Here is a 17,542-nt window from a genome sequence, read left to right as displayed (position 1 = left end):
TTTTTCTAGTGGGGTCATCTCAACTTTTTTTTTTTACAGTATTATTCCTTCTTTCTTGGCTCATTGCTTTTGCTTCCTCATTTTTTCCAATGCTGTTGTACTAGTACTACTACTGAAAGGACTTGTCTCGTGCTAACTGCCAATCATAGTTGCCCTGCTTTTTATTTATTATACTTTGCATAATTTTATTTAAATTAATTAACTGCAAACTATGCTATTTTTTATTTTTTATTTTTTTTCTTCTAACTTTTTTAAATTTTGATCTCACTTGTAAGCTTGTTTGATAACATTATTTCCACTCTTTTTCAATGGTTTGTTTTCAAGCTTGGATTAGAATGATAGACATCTATGAAACCATATTTTGATGGGGCGATGTGTTAGAAGTTAATTAGAATTGGATCAATCATCCATATCTTTTAGAACAAAAAGTTAAATTAAAATATCTTCGGCGTATTTTATTTGTGAAAAAAATGATAGTGGCTCAATTACCCACTCACAATGAGTGGAAACTTTATTTCTCAATAGTACAAAATTTACCACCATTTAGCAACCAAGTTAGCTTGGTACGTTGATAACTCGCCCAATACAACTTCCACCATAATCGTTAACGTGTCGGTATTTTTTTCTTTTAAGGTGTGAGTGTTAAATCTCATATAGGTTCCTTAAAAAGGTGATATAGATAGATGTCTAATTTCTTAAATTTTAGATTAATAAAAGTGTGGTATCAAAGTTTTTTTTTTTTTTAAGTCAAATTTATGGTTTAGTAAATTATCCATTCACCCCCACAACTTGTAATCACAACTTGAGGACTTTATTAGTCTCCTAAAAAGGTCCACAACTTTAATCACAAGCATTTTTAAGTCAAATTTATGGTTTAGTAAATTATCCATTCACACCCACAACTTGTAAGAGTCGAGCCTTTACACCTCTAAAATTTGCGAATATGCAAAATTCATCCTCAACATAGAATTTTGTCAAACAGCTTGGTCCTTATGCTAACTGGTATCTAATATTATGTCAAACTACTCGTTAAATTTACCACTTACGCAAATTAGTTCTTGAATCAATGTCACTCACTAGCAATACACTACCTTAATTAAATCATCTATTGCCATTAAAAAATTGTCCTTACAAGTTATCCGATGTCATTCAAAATCAAAATCAAAGTATTTTTTGGTTGTTCGCAAATTTTAGGGGTGTAAGTTACTATCTTGTAGGCTAAGTTACAGCCCAAAACCACCTTGTCGACTAAATTATAAACTTCCATATCAGATATCCACATCTTTCATCGCCTTATTATTAAGACAGTAAGTCTTCATGCACGTTCTGGACTTAGTTAGCTAATATCTTGCTCATATGCCTGATCGAGTTGAAGGCATAATTGTACTTGTATGGTTGATTGCTCGGTTCTCATTTATCTATGTTCTACACCTTCCTATCTTTAAGGGAGTGAATGTTTAACCATGCATTGTCATTCAAATCAACTTTGAGGTCATTTTATCTTCTTTTCTCTTCGCATAACCATTTACTTTATCATGCCACATATAGGAAAATTGTAATATAACCTTTTGACTTAGTCAAATCAATGTTGCTGCCTCTTAAACTCATTAAACATTATCACGACCCTATAATAAAACTTAATAACAACATCCAATTCCTATCTAAACTTGGTAGCCATTCTCTTATGTCAATCGACAACTGATTCAGCTATCATCCGGTTTTGCATAAGTTGTTAGTGGATTCTACATCAGCTGATTCCAACGTCAATTGATTGTGATGCGAAAAATACACCCACTTCATCCTATTGGCGAATTCGACCACTTATATAATTGCTTATACAAATTCAAATATGAAAGCAAACAAATAAAATATACGATTTTTTGTCAAAAATATGAAATATACGATTTGTAAAACTAAAAAAACACACACACACACACCCGCCTAGTCATCTAGAACAATTGGAGTTCCAATGTCTTATCCGTAACATTCCATCCAACATTTTCATTCAACGCCATAATTAGCCACGTTGGACAGAACTTCTTAAGAACACCTATATATGATAAAATATTCGATGTACGACATCATGGTTTGTTTCGACTCTCGCATTTGTTTCAACAACGACAAACCAATTATGAAATTACGGCTCCATTTTATGAAAAACATCGAATTATATATCATCCCATGATTCCTCCAATGTTAGATTCCTTACCGTAAACATGCTGAACCATTCTTTTTCTCTCACACCTTTCAATATCAATATATTCCAAGACGGTTATACAAGAGAATTTGACTATATAATCTTCCTCGTAGAACACAGTTTCTTAGCAATAACAACAATGGAGAAGTTACTACAAGATCTAGAGCAAGAAAATCAAGCCATGATATCAATTCCACGGCTTAAGCAGGTGCAAATGCCACCACCATCTTCTTTAGCATCACTTGAGCTATTGAAAAATTATGGAAGCAAGTTCAATAAGCAAAAAAGCAAAAGCAATGTTGAAACTTGTGTAAGTCCACAAAAGTTGTCAACTGAAGATATAATAACACTTGCAGGAACGAAGTATATCCAAAACTCATCACTGTGGCATGATAATAATCTTTACATTCCTTATGGAACTGTTCTTGGAAGCTTGTTGTCGGACGAAGAAAATAAACAAGTTGAACTAGCTCAGTTTGTTCTAGCAGCAGCTGAGAGAGTAGGTTGTCAACAATTTGAACGTGCAAACATGTTACTTTCACATTTTCATCTCATGAATGAAAGTGGAAATATTGGAAGCACAGTTCAGAGACTTCTTTTCCATTTCTCTCAAGCACTTCAAGAGAGAATCAACAGAGAAACCGGACGAGGAAAGATGAAACTGGATAGATCAAATGAGAGAAACAAGGAGACGGAATTGATTGATAAAATGGAATTAGATACTAACATAGTAGTTAAATGTCATCAAAAAATTCCTTTCAATCAAGTAATGCAATTTGCTGGTGTACAAGCTATAGTGGAACATGTTGCATCACAAACAAAAATCCATTTGATTCATCTTAATATTGGATGTGGAGTGATGAGTACATGTTTCATGCAAGCATTAGTAGACCGCAAGGAAAAGCCGGTTGAAATTCTGAAGATCACAGCTATTGGATTTTCTAACAAGGCTAAGTTAGAAGAAATTGGCAAAAGTTTAATGAGTTTTGCTGAATCCTTGAACATACCCTTTTTATATAACATAGTTTTTGTTGAAGATGCTATGGAGATTAAGTTAGATCAATTTGAAATTGAATATGATGAAGCTGTTGCTATTTATTCTCCATGTTCACTTAGGACTATGGTATCAAACAAGGTTTCAAAAAACGGACCTGTACCGGGATTGCGGCCGTTACAAATCGGTATCGGCAGCCACCGTGACCGTTTTTGGTCCTTTTCACGTTCAGAACAAAAATCACATGAAAATCGCCGTTACGGCCGTTACGGAACGCCGTTACGGGCGCGAAACGCCGTTACGGCCGCGAAACTCCGTTATACAGACTTGAAAAATTCAGAAATTTGAACAGAGAAGGAAAGAAATCGGCGTGCGTCGAAGGAAGAAAGATACTAGATTTCATGTTCTTCCTTCTAATATAGCAGAGATACATAATATAGCAGAGATACAAAAATTGAAAGAAGAAACATTGTTATTTCTTGTTTATTCTTTGATCTTTTGCTGACAAAAGTTAGAATGGAAGACACAGCAGTGCAGGCATAGTGAATGAGAGAGAGGCAGCCGCACAACAATATGGGATTAGGGTTATGTATTATGAATATGAAATATGAAAGATTTGGACTTGGGTATATTTGACCCGGTATAATAAGTTTTAATTATATGGGCTTGGGCTATTGTTATGTGTGTTGCATTTCATGAGTTCCGTGTCTTACTTATGCTTCATACCAAAAAAGAAAAAAAGTTTATGCATAGTTTTTTAATTTTTAAAGAGCTAATAAGAATCTAATAATTTATATAATTATTATTAAGTATCTTTTATATACTTATTTTTATAATTTTAAATATTAAATTATCTCTTAAACTTGAGTGATGTTTAAATTTTAGTAGTATAATATAGGAATATTATTTATTTTTTTGTCTATAATAGTTTGATATAAAAAAAAACATTTTGATTAAAGTAAAAAAATTGGGACTTTGATGCTAGAACTTTGAACTTTGATTTGTATATGTTGTTGACGATTAAAAGAAAAATAAAATGATAGAGGAGGTAGATTAGAGTATTTTTAATATGGTTCATCTAAGTTATTATACATTATATGATAATATAAATAGTTTTAATACGTTTTGTGAAACGTTTTGATTAATTCACACCGCGAAGACCGTTATTTGTATCGCAGCGTCCGTTACGGCCGAAATCGCGACAACCTTAACGCGACCGCGATCGCGACCGCGACCGTTATTTAGAACCTTGGTATCAAATTCTGATGGCTTGGAGAATTTGATGAAGGTGATAAGAAAAATGAAACCGTTTATTATGATAGTACTTGAACTTGAAGCAAACCATAATTCACCCTTGTTTGCGAATAGGTTTGTTGAAGCATTGTTCTTTTACTCAGCATTTTTTGACTGTGTTGATACTTGTATAAAAGAGGATTATGAGTGTAGAGTGATAATGGAAGCAATATTATCTGAAGGGATAAGAAACATTGTTGGTTTGGAAGATGAAGAAAGGAAGGTTAGGAATGTGAAGATTGATGTTTGGAGAAGGTTCTTTGCAAGGTATAGAATGGTAGAAACTGGATTCAGTGAGTCTTCAATTTATCAAGCTAATTTAGTTACTAAAAAGTTTGACTGTGGGAAGTTTTGTACTATAGACAAAAATGGTAAGTGTTTAATAATTGGATGGAAGGGGACTCCAATTCATTCAGTCTCAGCTTGGAAGTTTCTTTGAGATAAATATATGTAAAAGAAATGATAAACACTCAATTGCAATGTATATATTCCTTTAAAATTCCCCAAAATGGGCTGTTTGATCCATGTTTCATGAATATTAGGGAAAATGCAGGTTTAAGTTGACGGCTAGAATGCGAAATTACTATGACATTATGATTTTGTTGAAACTCTAAAGTGTCGAAACTTAGAATGACATATTCATTCTGCCAAATCCATACGCATGGATCGAATCCCTCCCCCAAATAATTAAAGGACTCAAATATCTATCACTTGTGTCATACCATGTTGATAACTCTTGATTAATTTATACTTACATGTTTTTATTGATTAAATTAATTAAACGCCCAATCCATCTCATCAAAGTTAGGATTGAACTTTTAGTTTTCTCCTTTGTACTCACTTTCTTTTCCTCTCTGGGATTGAACTCGCAAATTATTTTCTTTTAAGATTATTTTCTTTATACTCACTTTCGAGAAACTCTATTATGGTCATAACCCTAAATAAAAAATATTTAGGCACACTCACATAAAATGTAAAAATTAAAACATAAATAATTTAGTCACATCAATTAATATCATTTAATTTTATTCTCTTTTAATTTTTTTTATTTTATGTGAGTGTCAAAATCTTTTTATTTGAGGTTGCGATCATAGAAGACTTTCTCTTCAATTTCTTTTAGTTAAAGATACCACAAAGTGTACGGCAGGTGCATATGCACAATTTGTGAGTGTTGTAAACTCCAAAATACCAGTTTCAATTCATACTCTTAAAAAAAATCATGGAATCGAGATTCATTAAACACTAAATAAATATCATTCTGTTAGTTTAGATTCTAATCAAACTAGTCATTTATACTCAAAATTTTAAATTGTGGTTAAATGAAACGGATATTATATTTTCAGTTGTAATTGTGTTGCAATTAGAAAAACAAACCATGCAATGCAACCTCTTTATTGATATTAGTAACATTATTAAAAAAAAAAAAAAAAAGCAAAAGTATCAACAATCCCATTTTGTCTTTCCTTGAAATCAAAAAGAAGATCAATAAGCATTATTAAAGAAGTGATTATCAACAAGTTGATCAATAATACATTATCAATACAATATTGGCCACGGGTTTATCACAATTTTGCCAATGTATACAATATTGCAATATCCCTAACCATAGAATAAAATGACAAAAAAACAGATAGAGTAAGAAACAAGTAAAGAAAAAAAAAGTTCTTTTTTTTCTTCTCCAAAACCAAAACTGGTCAAATTTACACCTTGTCATCATTCTGACTCAGTTCCAATTCCACCTCATTAATCTGTGTTACCCTTCTTCTACATAGAGAAATCATGAACACCCACATAAGACCTTTAACAATCCTCACCATACCAATTGTGACAATTAGATAATATAACCACCATCCAACAAATTCTTCTATTCCCACCTCCATCATTTCATCTTTCTTTGTTTCAGCCATAACACCTAAATTCTCAACTTCCACCACCACAATGTTCCTAAACTACCTGCCACAACCACTTTCTCAATCCATAATCTCTCTCTTTTTCCAACACCAAATATAGTGTCATCCACCACTGGTCTCACAACAACTCTTGACCAAATTTGTGTTGTTTCATGTAGTCCCAACAGAAATATCATTCTGCTTATGAAGCTTCTCTCAACACCAAAACTACTAGAACCATCGTCAAAAACATCGTTGTCGGAGTCGAAAACTCCAGCTGCAATGCTTGCTTCAATTCCTAAACCAACACATATTTGAAAAGTGAAAAGAAGAATCCATTTCCATGACATGTAAAGACGAGTTTGGAGAAGAATAGAATTGGATGAATCATTCATAAGGTTGATTTTTCCCATCAAACCATTGATCAAAGTAGCTACACTTACAATGGAAACAAGAACATAGAGAATACATGGGGAGGTGTGAATAGCAAAAGAGAAAAGATAAGGTAAGGGTTGTTGTGAATGGATTTGAAGGTAGAATTTGGCACCAGAGAGACTAGCTAAGAGAAGAAAAGATAGAGGGAGGAGAAGGGTGAGGATAGTGATGGTGAGGAGGTGGAAGATCCTTGCAGGGGTGTAGATAGCAATATAGTTGAAGAAGAAATCTTTGGATTTTTTCTGCCAATCCATTTTGTGTAGAATGAAACCAATTAATGTTGAATTGAAGAAACACGTTGTTCTTCTTTATTTACAAGCTAAGGGAAGTTCAAGATTAAGTAAAGGTGTCTCTTTATGTATGTGACTTGACTTGACAACTATTTTTTATGAAATGAAATTTAAGAAGTGGTTACCACGTCCATTGTTTACTTAGTTGACATTTTATAGGACATGGTGTTGATTCTTTATATCTATAATAATATTTAATTTAGCTCAATCTCCACCAATTTGTGTTAGTTTTATCATTGTCACATTGGTTTGGTACCAAAAAAGAATATTGGCATGGTTTGAATAATGAGGGTGTTTAATTGGGTACAAATTTAATTGATGAGAGTGGAAACAGTTTGAAATTTTGAGGAAACCTCTTTGGCTGTTCCCTGACTCCCTCTTCGTTGACGAAACACCATTGAATTTATTTTGTCTGCATTAGAAACTGAGTTGTGTTCTTTAATCACAAATTAGATAACGCATCGTATATAAAAGGCACGAGTTCTTTATGTTATTAGTACGCAGGTCTCTTTGATGAATGATATGTAAAAATTTCTGTTAGCGTTTGTGATTTAGATAGCTATCAATTAATCTTAAGTATTGTAAACAATTTTTTCAGTCTCATAAACAATTAAATATCATGAAGAAGAGTTTTAGATTCTGGTTTTAAACTTGGAGGAAGAAATAAATATTAATTTAACAACTAACGAATTGAGAGATTACTTATTCATCCAAATAATTTAGATGTTTCTTTCTCTTACCCAAAAGTTGAGTTGAACGGATCTCGCAGTTTGTATTGCCATATAATAATCATTTTGGCATATTGCGCATGTTTTTTGTCGCTAAATAGTTATTGATTTTAACTGGTATAACTATATAGTTATAATAGAGTACTTTTACTAATACAGTGATTTGTATAGAGTATTTTTCTAAGAGTAATTTGTATGGTGATAGCTTATAATCTTACTTTTCATATACAACCGGAGCTGAAAATGTACATTTTCCATGACAAAATGTATCCTTTTTAATATACTGCTATAAAACAAATTGTTAATATTGCCTTTGTTGCTAGTATGTTTGGTATCGTTATCTTGGCTTTTGTTATGTATATGAAAAATATGAACGTCGTCGTATGAATTGTACTTTACGCCGTAAGCTACCTAACATAATTACGAATTATCAAATTCTAGCCTTTTCCTTTGGCTTAAATTAGATATAGCTGTTATTATAAAAAAAATAAAATAAATAGATATAGTTGCGGTTGAAGTAGCTTAATGCCTAAATCTAATTGGATTAGGAAGATTTTCATTTAGATGTTTAGTTAGAAGAAGGAAGGATCTACACTTATATTTCAGGCCGTTCGGTACAAAATAAATTGGAGGCAAAAAGAGGTTTCACCAAGTCTTCAGGAGCATAGCTCAATTGATAGCAACATTGTAGTATGCAAGAGTTAGAGTTCGAACAACAGATTCTCACTTAACCGCCTTAAAATATGAATTTAAATTCATTGAACTACTTGACAAAGAAAAAAAAATCACCAACAGAGATAGAGTTTGACGAAACAGGACCTATAATATGACAAACAAGATATGTATTTCTAATGAGAGATGTGCCTATATTTAATGTTTGACACGTCTTAAATAAGGTTACATCAAGTGAAAGTAACCTATATAAAATCAAAAGAAAAATGTTAAGCTATGCTTGTCAATGTTAACATCCCCATGGTGCTAAATAAACTAACTCAGAAGTGGATTTATAATCAAGCATCCAAATAATCTTCCTCTTACCTAATTTTTTTCATGGATGCAATTGTAACGGATGATAGTTGACGATGATGAGTGACTGTCTGAAGTAGGTGATACTTAAATATTAACTACCAATGATTAATTTAGACTTGGAATGACTTTGGTAGTGAGAAAAAAGCAAATGTAGTAAGTTCTTGTAATTTGAAATTGATCAAATTGTGTTCAAACTAAAAAAAATTGATATCCAAAATATACTTTTTTTTTTTTTTTTTAAGTAGATATCCAAAATATACTTGTTACCTAAAAAATTTCTGATGTACTAACCAATGTAAATTGTACATAGACATCTAATCAGATATCACCATATAGATATGTGATTATATTATTTTCTCAAATACATACACATACATCTAAGTGGTAAGATTTAAATGTGTAAAATTATTTTACTATAGGTACAAAATCAATTCTCCTTTCAAAAAAAAAAAGGTACAAATTAAATTCTATAAAAAAAGTAATTTTTTTACTAAAATTTATGAATTGAATATATACTTTTATGTAAAACATAATATAATTTTTTATGATTTAATGTCTATCGCTTTATATATATAAATACCAGAAATTTTTTTATTAAAAATTACAAAAGAAATGTATGAAAGAATCTTCAACCCCAACTATCAAAACTAAGAAATGACATTTCTTTTATTTCTGCTGAACCACCCAGTCATTCCTTTATATTTTTGGTCTATCACAATTTGGTATGGCATCAGTCGAATATGAAGTGAATCACATGTCTAAGGGAGGTAACATATGAGACCATATCATCAGTTATCACAGTATTGAATACAATGCTTGAAGGAAAAACGCAAATCCAGGATCCACGTTAAGGAAGCTTTTTTGAATTTTAACAGGATAAACTCTGAGGCAATACAACATCACTAAGTATCATTTTGGCCTCATTTCTCGGTACATCGTTATACAGATATCAACAACATCTGTGAAAAATTCAGCTATACTAAGCAACCAACCAAAAACAACATCCTTGTTTTTCATACCTACGAAATTAGGAAATAATAGCCCGATCTTTACCCTCTTCTGCAGCTGCCAAAGGCTGAAGAGCTTTGAGAGGATTCATGATGACACCATCGATGAGTCCATATTCTTTGGCTTCTTTTGCACTCATGAAAAAATCACGGTCTGTATCCTGGTTAATTTTCTCTAAACTTTGCCCAGTTTGATAGGACAGATACCCATTCAGGTTTGCCTTGTGATGCAGCATTTCATTTGCCTGAGAGGATTATGAATCATAATTGTGAATTTATGATGCTTATGCAAAAAATTAATTGTACAACCTAACCAATCATGTCTTCCTTGGCACATGGATGATATCCCTTATTGTATAGGTGTTCAAAATCAACTAATCAAATCCAATCCAAAAACCAACTAAAGCCAAAAGTATGACATGGAATGGAATAAAAATAGAACAGGTATAGGAAAGGAAAAATAGGAATGTAAGAGTATGGAACAATATTGTGGGGAGTTTAATATTATCATGGTTTAGGGATAACTCATTGGACTTCAAGTGCTACCTGTGATAGCCTTTAATTTTCTATGAAAAAGATATATGATTTTATCAAAAGAAACAAGAGGTTTGTGCCATCAAATGAGGGGGGGAAGAAAACAGGGCCTATATATACCTGAATATCTATGTCAGTTTGCCCTCCTTGAAAACCACCAAGCGGTTGATGAATCATTATCCTTGAGTTTGGCAAGCTGAAACGTTTTCCTTCAAAAATGACAGAGTCGGGAATATAAAGTTAGACATAGTCATTTTTCCCTTTTGCAAAAGTGGACCTAAAAAAGAAGAAAAATGGATACAGTCATTGCAAGTTAAAGGAGTCATTACCTTTGGTTCCGGCACTAAGCAGAAAAGCTCCCATACTGCTCATGAACAGATCAATATGTAAGTACAGGAATTAAAATTTCTTCAACAAATTAAAAAATAAAAAGTTACAAGCATACAATCACCTATCAATTAGTTTTCAGTGTGAAATTACTCAAATATTGGACATTTCCAGTGACGTGTCAAGATACAAATATGTATCAAACTTACATTTAATTGCAACTTTGATCCCTCAAATATAGCTGAAGTGCTATTTTGGTCTCTCTAGTTTTTTGTTCTCAGTCTCAGTCCGCTTATTCTTAAAATTGAACAAGCTTAGTCAATCTGTTAATTTGAGGTCCAATATCTGATGGATGTGTTAAGAGTTAAGTTGGACATGATGGAAAATTATCTGCATTGGGGGGTTTTGCTATACTCAGACAATAAGCTATGATTGGTCGGGAGGCTACTCATCCTTCCAACCACCATTTAAAGAGGGAATGAACTTGAATTGTCTAACTCCATACTTGGTCAGAAAGGTAAAGGAACTTAAATAGTACCATCTCCCTGCTCCGGAGAAATGTCGAACTCAGCTCTCAATTGAGAAGGTACATAACCCAAAGCTCAGAGATGTTTTGGTTATGCAACTAAACTCAATTGATGTCGATGAAAATACTTAACCAAGAGGGTACACAGCTCCATGCATCGGATGCCATGTTAGCACAACTTCCGTAAACTATTAGATCAGCGTAGACTGAGAAGCTGAATTAACTAGTTGGACAACACTTGGTTTAATGAACCACATTTGTTTTAAAAATAAGAGGACTAAAATCAAGCAAAAAATAGGAGAACTGGAATTTTCAAGCACTAAATTAAAAGGAAACCAACAGAGTAATTAAGGTTTTATATTAATGGTATCACTTAAAATAGACTGTCTTAAGTCTTAACCACTGAGAAGAACTAGGTTAACGGTAGACCACAAATCCAGAACATAAACACGTATGACATATATTGGAAATAGAGTGCACTCTGGGTTTCTAGCTGCGAATGGCGGACCTCTCATAGCGCTTGTGTTCAGCATATTTAACAAAGGTGTAGCCTAAGAAGCTCTTAAGCTTTTTGTTCAAAAGTTCTTGGTTAAGGGTAAATATATAATTTTTGTAAATAAGTAAAGAAAATATGAGACAGCCATTTAGTCCAAAACTCCAGATAGCCTAAATATAGTGCACTCTGAGTGACTAATGCAAATGGTGGACCTTACATATGAAACGGACCCTTAGCTGACAATTATGGTTTAACACTTGAAAATAAGAACACTTATAAAAAAATGTTAAATGTCTCTAGCAATAACACTTCATTTGGAATATTTTTCTTTCCCCCTTGCCCTCACACGTGGTATGTATTCAGCATGTGCATGACATAATCATGCCAAAAGATATATAATCATATAACCACACGTGATTGGTTGAGACTTACTCCTCTCATGATCTCAAGTCTCAACAAATCCTGGTATCCTATATTTTAAATTTTGTTCATATCGATGTGTCTGTGTCAATGTCCTGTATCCCCCTATCTATGTCGGGGTTTCATAGAATACTAGCGACAGGAAACATAGAAAATGACAAAAGGGGTGTGTATGAGGGCGATCAATCACACTAAATAAATAAACACAAATAGATAAGAAATAATTATCTAAAAAAAGATAGGCTTAATAGGCAGTGTGCAAGTGAGGGTTTTAATTCATCTTCTTAAATTCTCCTAGAACTCAGCAAAACAAAAAAGTGAATAAGTTTTTTGTGTGTACATGAAATTTAGGATAGACTTTTACCCTTTTACTGATAGTGAGTGGTAACTTATCAGCAATTATGTATTATTACCCACAAGAAGAATGAAATATTACCTAGCCGCCAATCCAACACAGACAGTGGACACATCAGGTCTGATATGCCTCATTGTATCAAATATTGCCATACCTAAGAACAAAAACAAAGAAAGTGTATTACTTTTTGAATGAAATGATATTTTCTTAGCCTATGTTTAGACTACATGTAATTAAAATAAATATACAAACAAGTGCAAGATAGTTGCATAAGAAAATTATTACCAGCTGTAACTGATCCTCCGGGAGAATTTACATACATGACAATATCCTGTTCAACATAGTAGATAAGATAAACTCAAAATCATAGCCATATCAAAATGCATGTGTTTGATGACATCTCTAGAAATGCAAAGGATCACTTTATATAGATAAAGGTATACATAACCACGAGCTTTGATCAACTAAAAAACGACGGACAAACCTTGTTTGGATCAACAGCATCAAGATAAAGGAGCTGAGAAACTATGATATTTGCCATATCATCGTCAACTGCTCCACCACAACGGATTATTCTCTAAATAACAAAATAGATTATCAATAATCGAAGGACTAAACATAAACTAAACACTCAACATTAAGCAACGCCAAGAGTAAAAAATCCTTACATATTGGAAAAGTTGACTTATAACACTCTGGAAACGCTCCTGCACCATTGGGGGAGGCCCTTGTCCTTGTGCATAGGTAGGAAAATAAGGCGAAGACGGAACTCCCAAATCCTCCCTAGAAGAACACATATATCAAGTCAATAAATAAGACTAAAGTTAACAGATTAAACAAATTAACAAGCAAAAATCTACCTTATGGACCAAATACCCTGACGTGAACTCCTCTCGGGTCCCCAAAATTGATCACCATACACAGCTTTCACGGCAGATTTTCGGGTAATCTTTCTAAATTCTACAGATTTCCTCAATTTCCTGCAAATCACAGCATGGTTTTATTCCCTTAGTAGAAGTAAAATATAAAAAATAGCATAGAATATTCTACGGGAAGGGGGTCCTTCAGGCCCCGAGGGAGGAAACCTCGGTAATTTGGAGTTCAACCAGAAAGTAAGTAAAGTCTGGCAAATAATTGTTTTAACCACGATTTGAACTCAAATTCTCATAAAAGATTTGTCCTAACTAGAGCTAATTAATCACTTGGTTAATTTGAGCTTAAACTAATAAAAATTGAAAGACTTTTACACCAACCCAGATTATTCATTTGTCTCAAGAATAAGCCAGTTCAAATTTATCATAATATTTGCATCATTTTTCAGTTTGATACAATACAACACAAGAATGAATTTCAAAAAAATTCAATTTCACCCAAACCCTACTAGCAAAATTTAAAAAGGGGCAATTTTGTATGAACCTGATAACCCAAAACAAAGAAACAAGTAAACAAACAACAAAAACTCAATACCCACAAATTGGAAGGAAAAAAAAATCTCGAAATTATAGATATGAAATAAAAATAAGAACTTTACCAGGAATTAAAATTGAGTTAAAAGAAAAGGTTAGGAATAAGTTCAAGGGTTGTTATAAAAAATTGAAATTGAAGAAAAGACAAGGAAAGAAAAATATACATACCCGGAGAGCAAAGAGTTCGAAGGAAGAGAAAGATTGTGAGAGTGAGAAGAAGAACCGGTGGTGGGGGAAAGAAGAGGAGAGTTGAGTGTAAGAGAGGAAGAGGGGGTGAGAAGAGAAGAATGAGACATTGTTGTTTGTTGGAAGAAGAAGAAGAAGAAGAAGAAGAAGTTATCTGTAATAATCCCAAATCTACAATATTGTTTGTAGGAGAGTGAGTGGAGTGTTAATACGAAACTTGTTCAAAGGAAACTATTACAAAACAACAAATTTCATTTTAGGAATATCTTTGAGGTCTTTTTCGATATAATAATCCTTCAAAATGAACAAAATTGAAATACTTGTTTCATTTTCACACACAAACTAGTCGAGATACCCGTGCTACAGCACGGGTAGCACGGCTTCGCCGCGCTGTATGGCCGCGGCTCCGCCGCGTGTCACGTATCGGTTGCGCTTGGCATAATGATTTTTTTTTTTGTCTATAGTAAAAATATATAAAGTATTTAAAGCATAATAATGTATATATTGACCGGTAGAAATAAAAAATGACAAAATAATTAAATTTTAATATGAACAAATATATATTAAATTTTAGTATTGACGATATTAAAAAAGATAATAAATAAAAATAATCATAGATTTTATTTACTAATATGTTTTAGTGTGAAAAATACTAATATGCATCCCGTGAAAAATCATAATTAATGTATTATATAATATTGTTATCGTAAAATATATTTCATAAATAAACATATACTAACATATTCCCATAAAAAAAATACACTAACATATTCCCATAAAAAAAAATACAGTGAGATATATTTTTGTTAATATATAGTTCATACACTCATATATATTTTATCAATATATTAGATTTCATAAATAAGAATATACTAATATATTCCCTTAAAACAAACATATACTCATATATATTTTTATTAATATATAGTTCATACACCCACATATACTTTATTAATATATTAATAAACTTAGGCAGTCGCGGTGTTTAAATAGAGATATTAAAAAAATACTATTTTTTTGAAAGATTAAAAATACTAATTAAAACTGATAACTCGTTATAGTTACTAAAATGGGTCTCGTGTTACAATTGTACACTCCAACGGGTTTTTTATTGATACATTTAAAAACAACGGAAAAAATTGAAGTATGATTAATCATAGTATATTATAATTTTTTTGTTTGTTTTAGTATTGATGATATGAAAAAAGCTAATAAATAAAAATAATCATAGATTTTATTTACTAATACGTTTGAGTGTGAAAAATATTAGAAAGATGAGAAACTTAGGCAGTCGCGGTGTTTAAATAGAGATATTAAAAAAATACTAATTAAAACTGATCAATTGTTGTAGTTACTAAAATGGGTCCCGTGTTACAATTGTACAATCCAACGGGTTTTTTAGTGATACATTTAAAAAAAAAAACAGAAAAAATTGAAGTATGATTAATCATAGTATATTATAATATTTTTCGACACTGAGTATTGATGATATGAAAAAAGTTAATAAATAAAAATAATCATAGATTTTATTTACTAATATGTTTGAGTGTGAAAAATTAGATTAGTGTTTAAATTGGGTCTCGTGTATCAATTATACACTTTTTGGATAATTTTGGTAGTGGAAATTTTATAGGGAGAGTTTTTTTTTTCTTTTTATAATATCTTTATAAACTCATAGTTCATTTTATTAGCAAATATCAGAATTAACGCTCAAAACTGAGTTATCGAATCAAACGGAAGTATTAGGCAAGTTTAGAAAGCCTTCTTGACAACATAAGGACCTTCATAGTTAGGTGTCCACTTGCCCCTTGGGTCGGGTTGCTGACTTATTCTTCTTTTCAATACAAGTTCGCCTTCCTTGAATTCTCGAGGTCGGACTTTCTTGTCAAAAGCATTCTTCATTCGTACTTGATACAACTGTCCATGAGTCATAGCATCCATACGTTTCTTTTCAATCAAATTCAACTGGTCATACCGACTTTGACACCATTCAGCCTCAGTTAATTTTGCTTCCATGATCACTCGAAGAGATGGAATCTCCACTTCCAGAGGGAGAACTGTTTCCATGCCATACACAAGAGAGAAAGGAGTTGCCCCGGTTGAACTGCGCACCGTAGTACGGTAACCATGCAAGGCAAAAGGTAGCATTTCATGCCAGTCTTTGTAAGTAGTGACCATCTTCTGAACAATCTTCTTGATGTTCTTGTTAGCGGCCTCAACTGCACCATTCATCTGAGGTCTATAAGGAGAAGAGTTGTGATGCTCAATTTTGAATTCTTCACATAAAGCTTGCATCATGCTATTGTTCATAATTGTGACAATGATTGCTCACGGCTTCTTCAGAATTGGAGCTGCCTTACGACTACTATGGGGCTAGTCCACGCGAGCTCGTATAGTCTGACAAATGTGTTAAGGTTGGTGGCCTACGCGAATTTGTTTACAGGATAAAGGTGTTTAATACCCTACAGAGTGTGTTAGTTGTGTTTCTTCTCACGAGGATTTGGACCACATGTTTTTTACTTTCCCATTTGCAATGCAAGTTTGGATTGCTGGCCTGTGGAACGACATTGAGCATGTTGTCACTTACACTAGTTCGACAACAAAAGTGATCTTTTTGTTGTTACAACGTTTCACACCGGAGTTGGCTGCCAGGTAGTTTGTTTTGGAGACTATGGAAGCATCACAACCTCAAAAGCATGGAATGATGTTACAGAGACAGTTCCTCAAGTAGTTGATATAACTTATCATTTGTTGGAGGAGTGGACATTTGCAAACACAACCACTAACTCTACTCGTCAAAATCAGCCTCGCGCTACCATTCTTCGTATTGGAACGACCACGACGACTTCCGTGGAAAAGTCATCTACATTAACAGATGCAAACACTCATGATGGTGCTCCAACCTCTTCCCTAACTTCTTATTGATGGCAACGCCCTCAGTGTGGACGTCTCAAATGTAACATTATTCCTCTTTCTCAGGTCAATTGAATAGAACATGCATCGACATGGGTTTCCGTTACGAAGATGGGGCTTTTGTATTGACAAGAACTCCATGCTTTACTCCTTTATATCATGTGGATGTCGGTGAAACACTAAGATTATTTCATGTTTTGGAAATGCCAAGTGATTTGCAGTTTGATAACGTTGTGTTATGTTCGAAAACGACAACAAATGTCTTCCACAATAAGGTATGTAGTTGCTACAAAGCTTAGCAATATTATCTCAACCTCAAGAAACTTATTTGCTTCTCATTATAGAAACTCTTGGGTGGAGTTTAATAGACGACAAACAAATGTGGTTATAATCTCAAGTTTTTGGGTCTGTTATGTTGTCTTCTCCAAAGGAATGGGGTTCGAGTGGTGTTGTGGTT

General features: G+C 32.9%; 2 protein-coding genes and 1 pseudogene across 2 annotated transcripts; 1 reads left to right on the top strand and 2 right to left on the bottom strand.

Moving 5' to 3' along the window:
- Nucleotides 1–2,336: 2,336 nt before the first annotated feature.
- LOC146957523 (GRAS family protein RAD1-like) lies at nucleotides 2,337–4,923 on the top strand. The gene is made up of 2 exons (XM_085750655.1): nucleotides 2,337–3,318; nucleotides 4,442–4,923. Exons 1-2 carry the CDS (start codon nucleotides 2,337–2,339, stop codon nucleotides 4,921–4,923), a joined length of 1,464 nt encoding a protein of 487 aa, XP_085606781.1.
- A 1,013-nt stretch (nucleotides 4,924–5,936) lies between these two features.
- On the bottom strand, nucleotides 5,937–7,179 carry LOC146957522 (uncharacterized; annotated as a pseudogene).
- A 2,492-nt stretch (nucleotides 7,180–9,671) lies between these two features.
- CLPP5 (nuclear encoded CLP protease 5) lies at nucleotides 9,672–14,350 on the bottom strand. Its single transcript, XM_085736918.1, has 9 exons — nucleotides 14,155–14,350; nucleotides 13,381–13,500; nucleotides 13,189–13,303; nucleotides 13,005–13,097; nucleotides 12,806–12,851; nucleotides 12,602–12,674; nucleotides 10,726–10,760; nucleotides 10,517–10,605; nucleotides 9,672–10,107 (listed from the first exon to the last, which is right to left on the bottom strand). The coding sequence occupies exons 1-9, from the start codon at nucleotides 14,280–14,282 to the stop codon at nucleotides 9,883–9,885; spliced, it is 924 nt and encodes a 307-aa protein (XP_085593044.1). The 5' UTR covers nucleotides 14,283–14,350; the 3' UTR covers nucleotides 9,672–9,882.
- Between the last annotated feature and the right edge of the window lie 3,192 nt (nucleotides 14,351–17,542).

The sequence above is a fragment of the Medicago sativa genome, chromosome 1 (genome assembly GCF_051527215.1).
Source record: "Medicago sativa cultivar Bolivia chromosome 1, Bolivia_mono, whole genome shotgun sequence".
Taxonomy (NCBI): Eukaryota; Viridiplantae; Streptophyta; class Magnoliopsida; order Fabales; family Fabaceae; genus Medicago; species Medicago sativa.
The sequence above is the reverse complement of the archived record's forward strand: the minus strand, read 5'-3'. Positions and strand labels throughout refer to the sequence as shown.